Below are 21025 nucleotides of genomic sequence, written 5' to 3'. Positions count from 1 at the left end.
TACAGAGAGTGTAGAGTGTGTTCCACTGTTCATTAGTGTTCAGGGATACTTGACTTCATATGAGGCTGTAATAAACTCCTCTCTACAGGCAAGTATGAAAAGTACGAATGTTTGCATGTCTGCTGCCAAAACACAACTTGAGGTTCGTATAAGATCAGAAATGAAGCAGGATTTTATGATATATCGCAATTTTTTGGGTGCCGAGTTTAAAAATCGATTCTAATCGATTCAGAATCGATTTTTTAAAAAAAATTTCATTGTATTTTTCACATTTCCGTGAACGACCACTGGATGGCGGTAATGCACCAAAAAGTGATTGCACACGCGAGGAAGACGAGCTGCAGCTGTGATTTCCTTTTAAGCAGACAAAGATGGCGGACAGAGCGACACCGGAGATTAAATCTAAAGTACGGGCATACTTTGGGTTTTTGCTCAATCCCGGGGCAAACAGAGTTGGATATGACCAAGGCTGTGTGCAGACTATTCTCTGGACAGGTAGCTTATTGTGGTGACACAGCTAACATCGCCGTGCATCTCGTCCGTCACCATCTGGACGTCAAGCTCGGGCAAGAAGCAAGGCGGCCGGCGGCGGCAGCAGCAGTCCAAAGGAGCACGGATGGGATGATGGTGACTAAACTCCCAAGCGGTTCAGAGAGAGCAAGATGTATCACGACTTCAATTGCACATTTTATCTGCAAAGAACTCTGACCATATAGCCTGGTGGAAAATACAGGCTTCGGAAACATGCTTTTTAATTTGGAGCCGCGGTACGAAATGCTGTCACGGAGGTTTTTGGCGGAGTCAGCAATTCCTCAAATCTACAAAGAGATGGTGTTGGAAGTGAAAGGAAAGCTGAGCAGGGCTGAACGAGTCGCTCTTCTCTGCCACGCATTGACCTCCCGAGCCACTGAATCCTTCATCACCATCACAGCCCATTACATCACTGATGATTGGTCATTATCCTCCCACGTTCTCCAGACCAGAGCCAGACCAGAGACCAATCCCACACAGGGTCAAATATAGCGGCGCTGCTTCGCACTGACTAAACCGAGTGGAATTTAACGGATGAAGACATCGCTTTAGTCACCAACAATGCGGCTGACATGGCTGTTGCTGCACAGCTGGTCGACTTTCTCCACATCGAGTGATACGCACTCACCCTGACCCCGGCCTCTCAGCGTGCACTGAAGCTGCTGGCTGTGGCAAGGCTGCTCGGGCGTGTACGACGAGCTACCGGGTTCTTCCACGGAAGCGCAACAGCACGTCATGCTTTGGAGCAAAAACAAAAGCTCCTGGAGCTCCCAGCCCACAGACTGATCGCAGACGTTCAAACTAGGTGGAACAGTTTGTTTGATATGGTTCAGCGTTTACCTCGAGCAGCAGGCAGCAGTAACAGCTGCGCTGCTCTCACTGAATGGGGTATCTGAAACGCAGAGGGGTTTATCCGGGTAATGAAGCCAGTGAAGGTTGCTACTTGTGTTATGTCGGATGAGGCGGGCCCAACACTGTCCATCACAGCCCCGCCACATGCACAGCTCCTCCAGGCTTCAAGTGAAAACCCTCGGAGATGAAAGAGGCCCTTCAACGAAGACCTTTTAAAAAGGAACACGTCTGATGAGGAAAAGACCAACCTCAACCTCGCTTCAGCACTGGACCCACGTTTTAAAGCACCACCTTTTCTGTCTGAAGAGGAGAAGCAAGTAACACTTGCAAGAATGGTCACTGAAGCTGCAGCCAGTGAGCTTCATGAACACCAGGGGAATAAAATATAAATTATAAAGGTGTGTGTGTGTGTGTGTGTGTGTGTGTGTGTGTGTGTGTGTGTGTGTGTGTGTGTGTGTGTGTGTGTGTGTGTGTGTGTGTGTGTGTGTGGGGGGGGGGGGGGGGGGGGGGGGGGGTGTAATTAATCAAAATTTGATTTCGAGTTCAATTATTACACTCGCTGATTACAATAATAACATATTTTTGTTCATTATTTGTTTTTGATTACACACGTTGCATTTGCTAAATAAAACAAACTTTGACGATTTCGGAAATCTACAAAGAATAAAGCGGGGCACACATGAGAAAGAACTATTATTAATACCAACCTTAAGTTGCTTAATATATGACACACCACGTGCAAAATTAAATATACTTGATTTCAGGATTTCGTTTACATTTAAAGAATATATTTAAGTTTTTGCTTGACAAAGAATTGTGATTTAAATAATGACTAGGATAATTATGATTATTGTTTTTTTCTATAATCGAGTAGCCTGTGTGTGTGTGTGTGTGTGTGTGTGTGTGTGTGTGTGTGTGTGTGTAAGTAAGAGAGAGAAGGATGAATTGTGTGTGTTTGAGAAAGATAGAGTTCGTTGCAATATAACCTTACTAAATCAAATAAGTTACAGCTGTCAAAGGTGAAACCTTTAATTTGTGTGTTAATATATTTTTCCCGTTACTGTGCTATATTTATTCAAGGAACCACAGGAAAGGCTGGACCAGGAGGATCCCGGTGCCCCAGCTGAGGAAACTAAGAACCAGAACCACCAGAGGAAGTGGGTCCCCCACCTGCTAAAAGAGGAGCACTGGCTGAGTGACTAGGCTTCTGGAGATGTGATCCAAGCTCTGGTACAACCACAGACGTCTGCTGTTCACATTGCAGAACAGGAGGTGAAACATTCCAACTCTGCAGTTCCTTTGCCACTTGTTGAAAAAACAAAAGCCTTGGACTGGTGGAGAGAACATCACGATGAGTGTCCTCTCCTTGCAAAGCTGGCCAAGCAGTACCTGAGCCTCCCAGGGACAAGCGTTCCCACTGAACGTGTCTTTTCTACAGCAGGAGACGTCGTCACTTCTCAGCGGAGCAGCCTAACTCCTGGGCATGTTGAAAGCAATTTTGAAAGTTTCCCCAAAGACAAAGATGTGAGGAAGAAGAGGGAGGTGGCTTTGAGGAGGAAGGATTCACTGTGAGCGAGTCCTCTGTTTTTCGCAGTCAGCATTTTAAACAGGACGATTTGGACAAGACAGGACAACTTGACAGACAGAGGACGTTATTCCCTCCATCTTCAGCTTCCTTTTCACCTCCAAAGAGCAGCTGCACCATCATCAGAGTATTAGCATTCATGAATATTCTGTGCGTGCGTGCGTGCGTGCGTGCGTGCGTGCGTGCGTGCGTGCGTGCGTGCGTGCGTGCGTGCGTGCGTGTGTAACCTCGCAGCAGCTCAGGTCCAGGGAAACGTCGTTCAGATTTGAGTTGCAGCCGAGTCCCAACAACAAGGACCTGCAGTAGAAAACACAAACACTTTACTGAGATTTAACTTTCTTGTTCAGTTTCTGGTGTCATCTCCCCGCAGAGCAGAATTTAAACTACAATGGAATCTACTCCGTCACCATCTACCCGCAGAGCAGAATTGAAACTCGGTTCCGATCTAAAGATCAGCACTGAATATAGTAGAAGCACAAATAGAAGACTGAATCAACCGTCACAGAAGGAAATGGAGCCACGATGCAGAATAGAAGACTGTGTAGAGCTGAAATAGAAATACAACAAACATCATAGAAGAGTTTGGAAAGTATAAAAACAATAGAAAATAATTGACAACAACAGAATAGAAGAGAGCAGACGATCACCACAATGTTTTCTAAACTAGAAAACAACCAGACGACTACGATAAATAAGAAGAATACGACAGAGAAACTCTGGAATAGAATCAACAAACCGCAAATGGAGCAGAACATAGAAACTGACATTCCAGAGTAGAGTACAATATATATATATATATACAATATATACAGTAACAATGGAGCAGAGTTGAATTCAGCTAAAGAAGAACCAAACAATGGAGCAGGAATCATCTGAATTCAACACAATAGAACAGAATAGAACAGACAGTAGAAGCAGGAAAACAACAGACAGTGGAAAATAGAATAGAGGGTGAGTTTCTTGTTGTGTAACCATGGAAACGGCTTGTTGTTCCTACTTGAGCGCCTCCACGGGAAGTTTGGTTCCCGACAGGCTGACGGACGTCAGAGCCTGAGCAGAACTGAAAAACTGCTTGAAGGACGGCGGCACGTCTTTCACTTTCCTTGTGGAAACAGAGTGGAAACACGTTAGAAACACAGTGGAAACACAGTCGGACTCTACTGCAGGAACAGAAACTGGTTCTTCAGTTCAACGTCTCACCTGTGGGAGAAAACAGTTTTGGACAAGTTGAGAACCGAGAGACTCTCCAGAGACCCTTCAAGGAGACACGCACACACCTGGAACACACACACACACAGCTGAAGTAACACTAACACACACACACACACACACACACACACACACACACACACACACACACACACACACACACACACACACACACACACACAGCTGAAGTAACACACACACACACACACACACACACACACACACACACACAGCTGAAGAAACACACACACACACACAGCTGAAGTAACACACACACACACACACACACACACACACACACACACACACACACACACACACACACACACACACACACACACACACACACACACAGACACACACACAGCTGAAGTAACACACACACACACACACACAGCTGAAGTAACACACACACACACACACACACACACACACACACACACACACACACACACACACACACACACACACACACACACACACACACACACACACACACACACACACACACACACACACACACACACACACACACACACACCTGCTCCATGCTGCTGTCGCTGTTGGACAGATCCAGATGTTCCACTCTGTTATGGCGACTCAGGAAGTAGTGAAGATTCTGTGACGAGAAAGTAAAAGTCTTTAAATCTGCAGTTTGTTACGACGCGACACTGAAACGCCACCAACCTGGAGCTCGTCTCCTCGGAGAGAGTTTCCAGACAGGTCCAGGTGTGTCAGCGTGGAGGCCGCGGCCGGGTTCACACACAGTGCCTCACACACCGTGTTCACACCTGCACACACAAGTACACACTCAGGTTGACACACTGGACAGCCAGACAGGAAACAACCAGACAGGAAATATGATAGAAGAAATACAGAAGTAGGTCAGGTAAAGCTCGTACTCTGCCTCACCTCTGACCTCAAAAAGTTTATTTTAAAGTTTTCAAATTGTAAAATAATATATACTAGTCATGAGGATAAGATAATATGAGCTTGACAGAAAGTCACACAACGTCCAGGTGCATTTCTATTTCCTACTGGAGGAACCGCGGCTCCCGCTCAGGTTTTGTGCTCACATTTAGTGGACATGGAGGTTCTGGACAGGTTGAGCTGCTTCAGGCCCGACGGCAGTTTGGACAACGGTGAGCTGAGAGCTGAAGCTCCTGCAGACATGAGGAGGAACGGAAAGATTCAGGAGGAACGGAAAGATTCAGGAGAATCGACGTGAACGTCTGATCACCCGAACTCCTGAAACTGAACCCGAATCCTACCCTGACCATTACCCCTACCATGACCCTAACCATAACCCCTACCCTGACTCTAACTCTAACCATAACCCTTACCCTGACTCTAACTCTAACCATAATCCCTACCCTGACCCTAACCCTAACCATAACCCCTACCCTGACCCTAACTCTAACCATAACCCCTACCCTGACCCTAACCATAACCCCTACCCTGATCCTAACTCCCGACCATAACTCTAACCATAACCCCTACCCTGACCCTGACCCTAACCATAACCCCTACCCTGATCCTAACTCCCGACCATAACTCTAACCATAACCCCTACCCTGACCCTAACCCTAACCATAACCCCTACCCTGACCCTAACCATAACCCCTACCCTGATCCATACTCCTAACTCCTAAATCCTAACCCTTGACTCTCACCTAACCCTGTTAATGACACATGGATCATGAATACTGGCAGTACAATCAGAGGTGTAGTCAGTGACCTTTGTCCTCCAGCGAGTTGTTGCTCAGGTTGAGTGTGTGCAGCGAGGACGCGGAGTTATGAGACAGCGCCACCGCCAGCTTCTGAGCAAAGTCACTGAGGAGAGGAAGCACAAATGCACCTTCAATACGCCATCACTACACAGTTAATACACCGTCAGTACACCGTCAGTACACAGTCAATACACCATCAGCACACCATTAATACACAGCCAATACACCATCAGTACACAGTCAATACACCATCAGTAAACTGTTAATACACCGCCACTACACTTCAGTACACAGTCAATACACCATAAGTACACAGCCAATACACCATCAGTACACACACACACACACACACACACACCTCTTGAGTCCTGCGTTGTCCAGCAGCAGCTCCTCCAGACGAGTCGATCGAGCGACGACTCTGACGATTTGATCGCAGACGTCCGTTGGCTGCAGATTAAACAGAAACTCAAGGTCGTGAACAAAAACTCAAGGTCGTGAACAGAAACTCAAGGTCGTGTACAGAAACTCAAGGTCGTGAACAGAAACTCAAGGTCGTGAACAGAAACTCAAGGTCGTGAACAGAAACTCAAGGTTGTGAACAGAGACTCAAGGTTGTGAACAAAAACTCAAGATCGTGAACAAAAACTCAAGGTCGTGAACAGAGACTCAAGGTCGTGAACAGAGAGTCAATGTTGTGAACAGAAACTCAAGGCCATGAACAGAGACTCAAGGTCGTGAACAGAAACTCAAGATCGTGAACAGAGACTCAAGGTCGTGAACAGAGACTCAAGGTCGTGAACAGAAACTCAAGATCGTGAACAGAAACTCAAGATCGTGAACAGAGACTCAATGTTGTGAACAGAAACTCAAGGCCATGAACAGAAACTCAAGGTCGTGAACAGAAATTCAAGGTCGTGAACAGAAACCCAAGGTTGTGAACAGAAACTCAAGGCCATGAACAGAAACTCAAGGTCGTGAACAGAAATTCAAGGTCGTGAACAGAAACCCAAGGTTGTGAACAGAAACTCAAGGCCGTGAACAGAGACTCCAGGTCGTGAACAGAAACTGGAGCTAGCATATCTTCACTTGTTTTCAGTGTTTTAACCATTTCTTTCATTGTATTTTTGGCGCTACAAAAAAAAAACTTGAGAATGAACGGCGCCACCTTGAGTTAAACATACACTCAACATACAATTTCATGAGTTCATATTGATATATTTCAACACGAGAGGAAAACTATTCATTTTAGACAGAAATGTCTGTGTGAATGTTGCATGGTTGGTATAGTGGTTGGTGCAGTGATTAACGCGTGGTAAATGTGGTGGTTAATGTGGTGGTCCAAGCAGTAGGTAATGTGGCAGTTGTGCAGTGGTTAAGGCAGTAGTCAGTGTGGCGGTCGTGCAGTGGTCAATGCAGTGGTTAATGCATTTGGTGGGGGATGTGGTGGTCGTTCGGTGGTCAATGCGGGGGATAATGTGGTTGTGCAGTGGGTAATATGTTGGTTGTGCAGTAGTCCATGCGGTGGTCGTGCAGTGGGCAATGCGGTGGTCCTGCAGTGGTCAATGAGGTGGTCCGGTAGTGGTTAATGCGATTGTCATGTGGAGATCAATGCGGTCCTCGTGTGGTGGGTAATGTGGGGGTCGTACAGTGGTCAATGTGGTGGATAATGCAGTGGCCATTCGGTGGTCGTGCGGTGGCAGGACGTTCAGGTCATTACCAGTTTGAAATCTCTGCTGGTCAGGCGGGTGAACCACTGGTTGTGCTCCAGAACGGCAACGATCGCCACCAAATCCCTGCAAAACAACAAAAACACGTTAAAATCAGTAAACTAGCTTTTTTTGTGATTGAAATCAAAAATCAAGATGCTTTCGTGTTTTTATTTGAAAGAACTCTAATAAATCACATCAAACCATCATGTTTTATTTACTGCGAGCGTGATATCTGCCATGTGTAATTCAGGTCATGATTAAATAGTAACACGTAAAGAAGCATCATCAAGTCAAGGTGTCGATCTGCCGGAACAAACCAAAGATTATGATTTATCGCAGAAGCCTCTCATTGTAATTCCACTTTGTACCACCAGGTGGAACATTGGGGCCATCTGTCACAGGCCTGGAATAAACTAAACTGCGCTGCGTTGAGGACGGACTAGGCATCAGTGACTTAGTGCTGCCCTCACTGCGCAAAGTCGCTATTACATCAATCTGACAGACTGAACCTTTGCCCTTTGGCTCCGTTGTAGTGAACCTAGTTGTCGTCGCTGTCGGCCGCATCAGGTTAAAGTTTGAAATCTTCGTTTCAAGCAACCGAAGGAACCTCACCTGGTCTCCAGGTGGACGAAGTCCTGCAGGTTGAGCTCCCGGGTGTCCTGTGTCAAATAGATGGTGTCCACGTCCTGCAGGGACAGAGACCATAGCTGGAACGTCAGGAAGGAGGAGGAGGAGGAGGAGGAGGAGGAGGAGGAGGAGGAACAGGAGGAAAATGTCAGACAGGAAGTCTAAACAGTAACTGAAGCAGCACCGACCCATTGGACTTCCTCTCTGTACGGTGAACCCAGGTAGTCACACACACATCGGTACTGATGGGAGAACCCACCTGGAACACATGGTAACAACGTTTTTTACACACACACACACACACACACACACACACACACACACACACACACACACACACACACACACACACACACACACACACACACACACACACACACACACACACACACACACACACACACACACACACACACACACACACACACACACACACACACACACAGATATTGTTTGTTCACCGCAGGGTCCCAGATCAGCTGATCGCTGCTCGTCCCAAAGAGCCTGGAGAGATGAAGAACGATCTGGAGGATGAAGAGTCAGCTTCTTCATCATCATCCTTCATGACACACACACACACACACCCACACACACACAAAATTACATTTTGATTTAATGTTTATTTGAATTTCAGCAAGAAAGAAACCAAAGAAAAAGATCAATATTTTATGGCCAAATAAATACAAAACATCAAAATATTAAAATTAGTCAAAGTTTGAAATAAACAATAAAAATAAAAGAAGAAATTCAGTTTTAATATATTAATCAGTTCTTCTCATTTACATTTTAACAAAATTCATCATGCTGAAATGTCTCATCGTCTTCTTTCCGCTGCAGGTGGAGCGAACCACTTCCCCACTGCATCGCCAGATTCAAACACCAGGCGGATCTTTTAATGCCTGTGTGTGTGTGTGTGTGTGTGTGTGTGTGTGTGTGTGTGTGTGTGTGTGTGTGTGTGTGTGTGTGTGTGTGTGTGTGTGTGTGTGTCGTACAGCACAGAGCCAGACGGACTGATCCTCTGCTGGTAGGTCGCCATGTGACCGATCACCTCATCCATTTCCTCCACCGAGCTGAATTGGAGGCTGCAGGAGGAACGCTCACACTGTAGCAGCAGCTGGAGGACACACACACACACACACACACACACACACACACACACACACACACACACACACACACACACACACACACACACACACACACACACACACACACACACACACACACACACACACACACACACACACACACACACACACACACACACACACACACACACACACACACACACCATCAGGTTTTTATTGTCTAATTGCTCTTGAAATGTATTTTAATGACATTTCTGTTTTATCTGATTTCTCTCCTAATTTCCGACCCGATCTACAATAAATACTGAGGCTAACATGCTAAGCAGCTCACCACAACCCGTGAGCTGTAATGCCACTTTGTACCACCAGATGGTGCAGTGTGTTGATATGCTACCACCCAGTGGACACAGCTGGTATCACTGCAGCTTGAATGGAAATGGTCACACAGACAGAAGCACCACTTCCACTGCACAAAATGTGCTGGGATGGAACAAAGCCGTACGGTAAAGTGTACCCAGACCCAAATCTTTTGCGCGTTTACACCGCAGAGGGTACGGCTAAAATGTAGACGGGATTGTGAGCGCCGCATATATGTGAAGTTGCAAGGATAGGCTTGGCCGGGGGGCGGCCGACCCGGCCGTATGAATCCTCTGTTGTCGTTTACGTCCTTCGCTTTGCGTTTTTTTTTTTTGCAGCTGCAACTTCAGTGGTGGTTCCGAGAGCAAACACCAGCCAGTCCGGGTCCCGCGGCGCAGGGTGTGACGTCAGATGGCGTGACGGCGGTGTCGTGACAGAACTTCGGCGCTGGGGCTGCGATGTGAGGATGGGCACTGCGGCTTGAGGCTGGGAGCAGCTGGCCGCCTCCGAGCCCCAGTCCCGCTTCGGTTACGGCTGTAGCGCCTGAGCCAGAGCTCCGGTCTCCATCCCTGTGTCGCATTCGCTATTTCGGAACCAACGTGAAAGTTGCGGCTGCATCTCTGCGGCCGCGAAAAGACAAACAACTAGTGCAGAGCTGAAAATGTTAACAACAACAGAGGATTCATAAAGCTGACATAGTTAAATATTGCAGGTGTGTCGGAAATCAGCAGACGGCTCCTCAGAATCGGACCGGTTCACTTGTGTTGAGCACCCCAAAGGAAGGGTGACGAGAAAGCGTCAACCTTTGGAGCGGTTATTTCGGTGCCATCCACAATTCTTGCAGTGGAAACGCATGAAAACCCAAACCGTATCGAGCCACGCCGTGTTTTTTTTCCCGGCACATTTTGTGCCGTGGAAACGGGGCTAGAGTGGATTGCTGCATGTCGAGCTCTGTGCTGAGTGAAACAGCATCACCGGTGGACACTTCAGGAACTGTTTCTGAAGTTCATGCTTTCACGGGTTTGTAATGAAGTCGAGCCTTTGTGTGTGTGTGTGTGTGTGTGTGTGTGTGTGTGTGTGTGTGTGTGTGTGTGTGTGTGTGTGTGTGTGTGTGTGTGTGTGTGTGTACCTGTGCGGGCCTGTTGCTGCTGACCTCCTGGATCTCCAGGTAGCTGAAGGAGAATTCAACCTGCATCAGACAGACGATAATCAGTCCAGGAAACGGGACGCATGACAGTCACACAACACGTATGGTAACACACTGATCACACTGCGATAAAAAGAGTGTGTGAAGATCTTAGTGAGCACATCTCAGAGCATTGAGTCAGAGAGGAAGAGGAGTGAGAGAGGAAGAGGAGTGAGAGAGGAAGAGGTAGTTCTCCTGAAGCTCTCCTCTCCTGACGCTCTCCTGACGCTCTTTGCTCCAGAGGGGTAAATGAGGACAGGTCACACTTCAATGTGTTGTTATATTTTGGTTTCACTGGATGAGACAATAGAAAATGTTCTGTTCCAGGTCCAGTGGCTGGTTCTGATGCTCGGGCTGGTTTCACTGATTCACTGACCTTTGAAGGAACCCGGGGCGTCAGCAGGAAGGCTCGATGGAACGCCAGCGCCTGAAGGCAGACCAGACACAGGGAGTTCTACTTTAAATAGCCATCCATCATCATCATCATCATCATCATCATCATCATCATCATCATCACCGGATGCAAAGAAACAGTTTTACCTGTTCTGAACGCTCTCAACGACTGTAGTTTTAGTTTCACATGTTCCCGAGCGGTTTAACTCGAGTTACCTCACACGTCTGTCGGTAATTCAACACGTTACGTCTTTGTCCCGTCATCGATTCACACAAGAAGCATTTCACCAAGTTACTGTTTAACGTGCCTCCTGTGGAATGTGTGTGTTTGTGTCTCAAACCCGAGTTTTGGTCAAGTTCTGACAGGAGACGCAGTGCTGAGGTATGTGTGTGTACACACACACGCACACACACACACACACACACACACACACACACACACACACACACACACACACACACACACACACACACACACACACACACACACACACACACACACACACACACACACACACACACACACACACACACACACACACACACCTGAAACCAGACCCGGCTGCAGGTACGCCCACACGGACCAAAAGGCTTTTCAATTCTCACTCAACAGACAAAAACCATCTGCCCCACAGTGCTTCTTTCCCACGTCGATTTTAATCTATGATGGATTTCCTTTTGATCACATTATTACGACATTATTATTGTTATTATTTTCATTATGATGAGGTGACGTGTCGGGGGGGGGGGGGGGGGGGGGGTTGTTAGGTCTACAATGGCGCCAGCGGTCTAGATCTCCAACAAGATGACAGATAGAACTAACCAGTGTTTCCCAGCTCTGCCCAGTGAGTGCTGGGGGGGGGGGGGGGGGGGTTCTTGAGGTTCCGGTCCACGTGCGGCGGGGCTCCCCAGACCGTCATGGGCCACAGGACGCGACACCCAGACACCCGAACGGCCGCAAGCTCGGAGACCCCGAGGCTCCCGACGCCCGCCCAGGAGGAGCGAGGCAAGGGGGCAGCCCCCCACCCCGGCCACCACCCACCCCTCGCCTCCACCGAATTTGGAAGAAGGATTGCGTTATGGGATGTGGTCACTTTCCTGATGAAGTTACGATCAACTTCATTTGAGAAAAGTTTTTAAATTTGTTCACAGAGAAATGCTGCAGTTTCCTTGTCAGACCACACACACACACACACACACACACACACACACACACACACACACACACACACACACATCTGTCCTTCATGGTGGAGCTCCACTCGGTGTCGGTACGAAGAAATGTTCTCCACCCGTACCGATGATGGTGTAGTAAATACTCTTCCACGTTCTTGTTCATGCAGTCAGAATGAACAGAACTGATGAACAGAACTCAAGTTTTAGAAAAGTTGTGTGTGTTTATTACATGAAGACGAAGACGTTTTTTCTTCAGTGACTGAGAATCACTGGTGAAACACTCACCAGCACTCTGGTCTCCATCCGGTCAGCTTTGACCTCCAGCTGGACTTTACGCCTCAGGGTCAGCTTCACCCCGCGGCCCACGGCCTCCCACACACTCTCTGCAACACACACACACACACACACACACACACACACACACACACACACACACACACACACACACACACACACACACACACACACACACACACACACACACACACACACACACACACACACACACACACATCACCCGGTTATCATTCCATCAGCTAACAGCTGATATTTCTGACGATGTTGAGAAACGCTTCTGATCAAACTCTGATCTGGAACAAAATGCTGACTAATGCTCAGAATGGTCCAGCCAACCAGCTAACGAGCTAACTGATCGTTAACGAGCAAAAGAGCTAACTGATAGCTAACGAGCTAATTGATAGCTAGCAAACTAACTGATAGCTAATGAGCGAACTGATGGCTATAGCTAATGAGCTAGCGAGCTAACGAGCTAACTGATAATATATCTAACGAGCTAACGATAGCTCTTGAGCTAACTGATAACTATCAAGCCAATGAGCTAACGAGCTAACTGATGATATATCTAACGGGCTAACGATAGCTCTTGAGCTAACTGATAACTATCAAGCCAATGAGCTAACGAGCTAACTGATGATATATCTAACGAGCTAACGATAGCTCTTGAGCTAACTGATAACTATCAAGCCAATGAGCTAACGAGCTAACTGATGATATATCTAACGGGCTAACGATAGCTCTTGAGCTAACTGATAACTATCAAGCCAATGAGCTAACGAGCTAACGAGCTAACTGACAGCTATCAAGCGAACTGGTTATTTGACGGATGTTGAAATGTTTTGTCCTGATTTCTGAACATCTGTCAGTTCTTTAACGTGTCGAGTCGTTCACATTAGAATCCAGGACGACCTGCTGAGGCCGCTGGTTCTTCAGGTGGGGAGGCCTGGAGCTTCAGGTCTGGAGATCTGGTTCTTCAGGTCTGGAATCCTGGAGCTCACTGGAATTCATGGAAATTGGGTTTCTTCTGAATGACATTACAGGGCCTAGATGAGTTTTTTCAGTTCTCTAATTCTTCTGTTCCATGTCTTTTGTGACAGTAGCGCTCATTCCGTCGGCACCGTGTCAAAGTTTCCCTGAAATCTGCAGAGGTCAAAGACGTCGCTCCCTGACGGACCCTCAACTCTTCGGTTCTGATGATACACGTTGTTTCACGTCAGCAAACAGAACATTTCTGTCCAAACCATGTATAAAGGCCCCTGCATAATCCTACTACTGCATACGTCAGCCAGCTGCCCCCCAAGAATTCTTGTTCGAAAGGGGGGTTCATACTCTCAAGGCCGATTGATACTCCATAAGAACAAGAAGAAAGTTCGGTACTCCAGGGTTCTGCCGAACAAAATTACGCTAAAACCTTGCTACTGTATGAGCCCTGCAGCTCGTTAACATGTAGGGCAGAGTTACGTGATGCACCTGAACGCATCACTCAAAGCTGTCAGCTCCCACTGTTAAAAACGGACCAACATGGCGGCTCAGACACCACGTCATTAATGAAACAGTTTCTGAAAACATCTGAAGCAAGAAATAAGCTGTTCATTTGAAAGGTAAGCTGGCCCGACATCGTTGCTGGGCCAGAGCGGGGCCTGACACGCCATCAGCTGGGGGCGAAGTTGTGAAATCTGGAATCTACAGCCAACACGGAGCCCCGGAGTGGGTATAGAGAAAATAATAATAATAACGCGTGTGAACAAAATAATAAGTCGCTCCCTCAAGTACGAGGGAACAAGATAATTTAATGGCCGATTGCGGAGCCGGTGGGTCTTGAGGTGCAGAGCTCCTGCGCTGTCCTGTCAGCTGCGTCGGATATATAATTTAGAAGTTTTCCATTGTCGTTTCTTTCACTTTTCATTGTAACATCATTGTAACTAACTTCACTTCCAGGTCTTGTATCACGTTATGACCGCAGCCTGCTTGGGTTGTCAGTAGAAACGGCTGTAGAGCAGCGTTCTATCATTCTATGATAGAACGCTGGCTTCAACATGCTTCAACATGCCTCCATGTTGAAGCATTTGATTCAGACACATCTAGAAATAAAAGGCGGAAAACCAGCCAAGTCCGCCACTGCTCGTACCTGTTTGCCCACTACATTGGTGAAATCAGTAACGTACAACGTTTTTGGAGTGACGCGTTGACGTTGCTCTCACTTGGCTCTGCTGACAATGGAAAAACAAATGGTTCTTTGGCGGTGAGCATTAAAGAACTGGCAGATGCGCTGGCCCTGAACTAGCACCTGGTTCTATTTGGTGGAAAAGCCCAACTTCAGAGCTTCTCTAGAACTCCTCAGATCACCAGGGCTCCTCAGAGCTCCTCTAGAACTCATCAGACCTCCTCCAGGGCTCATCAGAGCTCCTCGAGATCCCGTCAGACCTCCTGCAGAGCTCCTCTCGAGCTATTCAGACATCCTCCAGATCTCCTCTAGATGTCCCCCAGAGCTCCTTAAAGCTTCTCCAGAGCTCCTCATAGCTCCTCTTGATGTCCCCGGGAGCTCCTCAAAGCTCCTCAGACCTCCCCCAGAACACCTCTAGATCTCGCCAGACCTCTTCCAGACCTTTCTTTAAATCTCCTCAGAGCTGCTCTAGAACACCCCTCAGACCTCCTCTACATCTCCTCAGGCCTCCCTTTGTGCTCCTCGAGAGCACCACAGACCTCCTCCAGGGCTCCTCAGACCTCCCCAGAGCTCCACAGAACTCCTCAGAGCTGCTCTAGATCTCATCCAGAGCTCCTTGAGAGCTCCTCTACATCTCCTCAGACCTCCTCAAAGCTATTCAGATCTCCTCCAGAGCTATTTAAATCTCCTCCAGAACTCCTTGGAGCTCCTCCAGAGCTATTCAGATCTCCTCCAGAACTCCTCAGAGCTCCTCTAGAGCCATTCAGAGCTCCTCTAGAGCCATTCAGGCACCCTCCAGAGATCCTCAGACCTCCCCTTCAGACCCGGAAGTGTGCAGACCACAGGTACAATACAAACCCTCCAGCTATGAAAACAAGTCCCAGCACCAGTGTTCACATGAATAATTAATGATCCTGGAGGAATAATAATTCCCCCTCCAGGGTAAAGCTGCATTGAATCACTTCTGCATGTGAATCAATAAAAGTATTTTCAAACTTTTCTGGATCGGATTCCTGTTTGTTCTGTTTAAAGTTTTCAAATACTTTCCCTGCTGTGTTTGGGTGAGAATGTAAGTTCAGTTCAGAGTTTCTCACCCAGCAGCTCCGCGGGAAGCTCCGCGTTCTCCTCCATGTCCAGCGGGACGACGCGCGCACAGCAGGCGGCGGAGGTGTGCAGGAGAGGCGGGGAGAGCCGAGCCGAGGCGCTGCTGCTGCTGGGACGGAGCCTGGAGACGCTCCACTAGGGAAACGCCGCAATCCTCCCGGGGAAAAGCTCCAGCAGACACCGCTCTCCCCGCGGGAAAAGTTCCGGGAAATACCGCTCGCTTCCCGTGGAAGAGCTCCGCTAAACACTGCTCTCCTCCCGGGAAAACGCTGTGGGAATCACCGCTCTCCTCCCCGCAGACACCTGGAGACACACTGCTTACCGACCAGAGGGAGGGAGGGACACACACACACACACACACACACACACACACACACACACACACACACACACACACACACACACACACACACACACACACACACACACACACACACACACACACACACACACACACACACACACACACACACACACACACTTTATTCTCTTTAGTTTGACTTTCTGACACAAACCAAATATTTTATGTTGTGCAGTTTTCTACTGTGTTTAAAACACAAGACTGTTGAACTTTGACAAGTCAGGATTATCTAAAATGTCGTAAATATGTCTTCTTTATTTTTGTCCTCAATAGTTAGAACATTTGTTGAGTTAGTACAGAGATGTTTCAGTAACTGTCAGGGTGGGGGGTTATTTTAGAAACCAATGTAAAGATTATGTGTTTAAATCGCTTTTTTTCTTAAAGTTTTGTACATTTGAAAATAAAAAGCCATTGTTTTGTTGTTGTTTTTTTTTAAAGGGATAATACTGAAAAAAGAAACAAAGTAGTTCAACACGTTACATTCCAAATATCGATTAGTTTAGAGCAAATCAAGTAGGAGTTGTTGGTTTGGATTGAAAATGATTTCAATCGATCTCATCATTTAAATCATTCTCTGTCATTATCATCTGGAATATAGCTTCAATTTGACCAGTTAATGAAATTAAATAAAGACTGTAAAAGTGCAGAAAATAACATTTTAAATCATTAAACTGCATTATGATAAATATTAATACATTTTATTTGGAGGCGCCTTTCAAGTCACCCATGGTCACTTTACAGAGTAAAAACAGATTACTACCAGTAACAGATTACTGTGACAGCAACAGATTACTGTACCTGTAACAGATTACTGTGACAACACCAGATTATTGTGACAGCAAAAGATTACTGTTGGGAGTTGAATCCTTGTCTGCATGTCAAATGAATGTCTGAGGTTTTGTTTAGTGTTGATTTTAGTAAAAACCTGTTTCTGACTCTATACGTTTATTTCCACATTTAAAAAAATCCATCAAAAACTTTTTCATGTCTTTGCTTTATTTTGAAGCATGAAGTGAAATTCACTTTAAGGAGTAAAGAAATCACCACCATGTCGCTGCACCTCATGTCAATTGATATGAATAACTAAATTACAGTTTATCTCTGACTTGTGTAGAGATTTCTAAACTCATAAGGATCATGTGGTACCATTTATGTTGGCTATTGATAATGATTAATAATGATCAAAGATGGTTATTAATTATTTTATTGACATTTTAATCAGATTTTTATCAGATACTTGGGAGCACCACCTGTTTAAAAGGAAATGATGGCCAAATCAGTTATATCAGTCTTATGAGATATACGAAACAATTCATTTGAAATTTGAATTAATAGTTGACACTGGTAATTGTAATCAATGTAACAGTAAAGCCTGAAGGATTTTGGAGTTCTTGACACAGAAGATGTTGACATTTCATTCACCTTTGTGCTCATTAATAAAACATGATTCCAAAAATTATATTTATTTACAATGAAAACAAAAAAAAACACGATTCTAACTACCTATATACAGCTTGGTGTGTGTGTGTGTGCGTGTGTGCGTGCGTGCGTGCGTGCGTGCGTGCGTGTGTCAGAGCTAACGTTGGTTTACAGCTTGAAAACTCCTCCTGATATCATCATCAATAGAACTCAATCACAAGTAATAGAATCAACACATCTTCATCAAAGTAAAACAGTTCTGTGCGGAGCATCAGGTTTAACTAATCATCTCATGTAAATGCCCAGTAGTTAGTTACCACATAGTCACTGAAGAACTAGTTTGGCTGTTGTCCAGGCCTGGGAAGTTGGTGGCTTCTGAGGCTTTTGGGGGGGCCGTCCACACGAGAACACCAGTTGACATAAACACACCATTTTTGGACGTTTTTTTTCAACACGCTTGCCAGGGTGGGAAAATTGTAAAACCTTGCGGTGTGGACAACAAAGATGATAATCTGCGGAAAAAAGATGACACGACCCCCCCCCCCCCCCCCCCCCCCCCACGGCCCACAATGTCATCTAATAACCACAGCAATGGCAGACTACATGCTCCAGGTAGAGCTGCAGAAGCTACTGGTGCTAAGCTAGAGGAGAAGCAAGAGCGTAGACCTCGAAGATAGAAGATGTAACTCGAAGTTTTGTAAGTCAATGTGCTCCGTGACGTTGGTAGAGTGGTCGTCTCCCAAACCAAAAGGTTGCCGGTTCAATTCCCATCTCTACTTGCCCACATGCCGAAGTGTCCTTGGGCAAGACACCGAACGCTAAAAACACCTGCCTCTGTGTATACAGTGTGAGAGTGAGTGGTTGGTGGTGGTCAGAGGGGCCGATGGCGCAAAATGTCAGTCTGCCCCAGGGCAGTTGTGACTACAGACAGTATGTAATTTACCACCATTGAGTATGGAGTGAATGAATAATGCAGTGTAAAGTGTCTTTGAGTGTCCATAAAAGCGCTATATAAAACCAATGCATTATTATTATTGTTGGGATTTATGGTTGGTTATTAGCATTAAATTACTGTAAGTAATAGATTACTGAAAGTAATAAATCACTGGAAGTAATTTATGAAAAATTTTAATTATTAATGGAAGTACACGGTCATTTACAACTCCTAAAGTAATTGAGTAATTACTTAAAAAAAAAAAAAAAGAATAAATTATCAAAAATAATTTATTAATAAAAAAATTGTTAATTTGCATAAATTTGTTATTTATGTATTAACAATATATCGGGGCACCACCAGATAAACTGGACATAGCTAATACCAAAATATCAGTCTCGTTTGTAAAAGTTTATTTAAGATAGTTAATATTTCTGCATAAAATATAACAATCTTAAGTAGAATGGAAGGTGTGAGATCCGAGCACAGACTGTTACAAACCAGTGAATTGTCAACAATAAATACACAATAATCACCAGGAAGCCTTCAATTCAGCTAACAGGCGTTTATTAACAAAATATACTAATTCATAAATAATTCTGAAATCATCTCATAAATCAACACATTCAAGTAGCAAACGACATCTAACACGGAGAGCTAATCTATTAGGGGGGGGGGGGGGGGGGGGGTAACACTTGGGTGTTACATGCAGTTGTCTGTGTGAGCTTATCTTGATCAGTTAAGGGGGGCGGGGAGCTGCGGGTTAGTGAAAGAGGGGGAGAGAAGAGAACGACAGAGATTTCTGATGACGCTCGGTTCTGAACCCTGGTTCCTCCACACAGAGCTCCCAGTGGGCCTGGAGTTCACTTGGACCTCTGGTTCTGAGGTGGAAAACCAGAGTCCTGGACTTGGTTGGTGCGCTTGAACACAAACATATGCGATGCTGCGGCCTTATCAGCGGCACATTGAAACACATTGCATTTTCAACAGAACATCATTCGAACAATATCTCTGCCCAGACAAAAGCTCTCACCCTCCGTGGTTTGGTGCTGTTGGTTCTGGGAGGCTGTGGTAACTGGTTGTTACCGGGTCTGAATTCAGCGTCCTGAATTCAGAGGTTTGGCTTCAGCTGCAGGAGTAGACAGCTGAGAGGGTGATTTTGGAGAGGAGACGATGGCTCCGGTCTCCAGATTCCCCCAAAAACAGGAAAAATAGAGGAAAACAGAAGATGTAGTCCAAACTGGGTCCTGCTCGTCCAGCGGGCTGGTCTTGGTGTTTCTTTTGTTGGAAGTTGGGTGCTCTCTATACCATCCTGAGGTAGGAGAGACATGTCTCTCCCTCGATGGTCAGATTGAGAAGCAGAGAGAGTTGGTAAGAAAAGTTTCTCACCAAGTTGAATTTTGGACCCCTGTGGTGTTTGGGTCGGATTCGACCATCCTTATTGATTGTCAACCTGGGGGGTCGTAAAACTGGCTCGCTCCCCTGCTGTTTTATGGCCTGTTTATTGTTGCTGGTGTTTTTCCTCTGGGGGAGAAACTTTGGGGAGCAGTTCACTGGAATCTTCAGCCCAACATTATTATCATTAAAGGCCTGGCATATGTACTACATGCCCTAAAGCCTTGTGTTGAGCCGTGTTCATAGTGGCATGTGGATGGAATTTTTTTTAGAAAGCCAGGGAGAAAAAATATCATTTTGGCTTGATAAGGTGGGGGAATTCAAAGGTGTCAGATCCTGGGGGCTCCAGCCAATCAGTGGCTAGCTGAAAGCCCATTGGTGCTGTCAGTGTCCCTTGAAAAGTGCGAGGGGGAGGATTTGCATGGGGCTGCAGTGGCTGCAGGACCCCCTGCTGGCTGTGGTGCCCAGGCAGATTCCTGATAGGACTTTACCACCAAAAAGAACCAGGAGCGAGTTCAGGGCTGGTTCCAGGGCCAGTTCTTTAATGAGCACCGCAAAAGAGCCGGTTGTTTTTCTATCGTCAATGGAGCCAGTGAGAGCCACGTCAGTGCGTCACTCCAAAACCTCATACGTCACTGATTTCACCGATGTAGAGGAACGAGGAGACGGACTATATTCATCGGTTTAGTCCGGATCGCTCCATCCAGTCTGACCTGAACCTCAGATGCAGACCAAAGAGCCAGAAAACAAGCGTCTCCTTGTTGCTCCATTGTTGTTTTTTCACGTCCGTCTTGCTTTAGTCCGGAGCCCCGGAGTGGCCATAGGACATAAATAAATAACACGTGAATGAGCTTGGGGCTTATTTTTCAACATTTGGGCCTTACATGGTGGATTTCTGCTCCTTTCAC

The 21025-nt window shown here is 46.2% G+C and overlaps 1 protein-coding gene across 1 annotated transcript in view; it reads right to left on the bottom strand.

Annotated features, from left to right (window-relative positions):
• Positions 1–16308, bottom strand: part of carmil1 (capping protein regulator and myosin 1 linker 1) — a 32803-nt gene extending 16495 nt beyond the window's left edge. The window contains exons 1-17 of the mRNA XM_080485780.1: positions 15999–16308; positions 12729–12826; positions 11251–11301; positions 10818–10877; positions 9236–9357; positions 8705–8802; positions 8432–8502; positions 8229–8302; positions 7625–7700; positions 6266–6354; positions 5916–6010; positions 5254–5340; positions 4865–4968; positions 4719–4796; positions 4169–4245; positions 3966–4070; positions 3196–3265 (exon numbers count right to left, since the gene is read on the bottom strand). Of these exons, the coding sequence (XP_080341906.1) occupies positions 3196–3265; positions 3966–4070; positions 4169–4245; positions 4719–4796; positions 4865–4968; positions 5254–5340; positions 5916–6010; positions 6266–6354; positions 7625–7700; positions 8229–8302; positions 8432–8502; positions 8705–8802; positions 9236–9357; positions 10818–10877; positions 11251–11301; positions 12729–12826; positions 15999–16035 (1392 nt within the window). The 5' untranslated portion in view covers positions 16036–16308. The remainder of the gene's footprint in view (positions 1–3195; positions 3266–3965; positions 4071–4168; positions 4246–4718; positions 4797–4864; positions 4969–5253; positions 5341–5915; positions 6011–6265; positions 6355–7624; positions 7701–8228; positions 8303–8431; positions 8503–8704; positions 8803–9235; positions 9358–10817; positions 10878–11250; positions 11302–12728; positions 12827–15998) is intronic.
• Between the last annotated feature and the right edge of the window lie 4717 nt (positions 16309–21025).

The sequence above is a fragment of the Lipophrys pholis genome (assembly GCF_963383615.2).
Source record: "Lipophrys pholis genome assembly, chromosome: 17".
In the NCBI taxonomy this organism is placed as follows: Eukaryota; Metazoa; Chordata; class Actinopteri; order Blenniiformes; family Blenniidae; genus Lipophrys; species Lipophrys pholis.
Note: the sequence above shows the minus strand (reverse complement) of the source record. Positions and strands in the feature narration are given on the sequence as shown.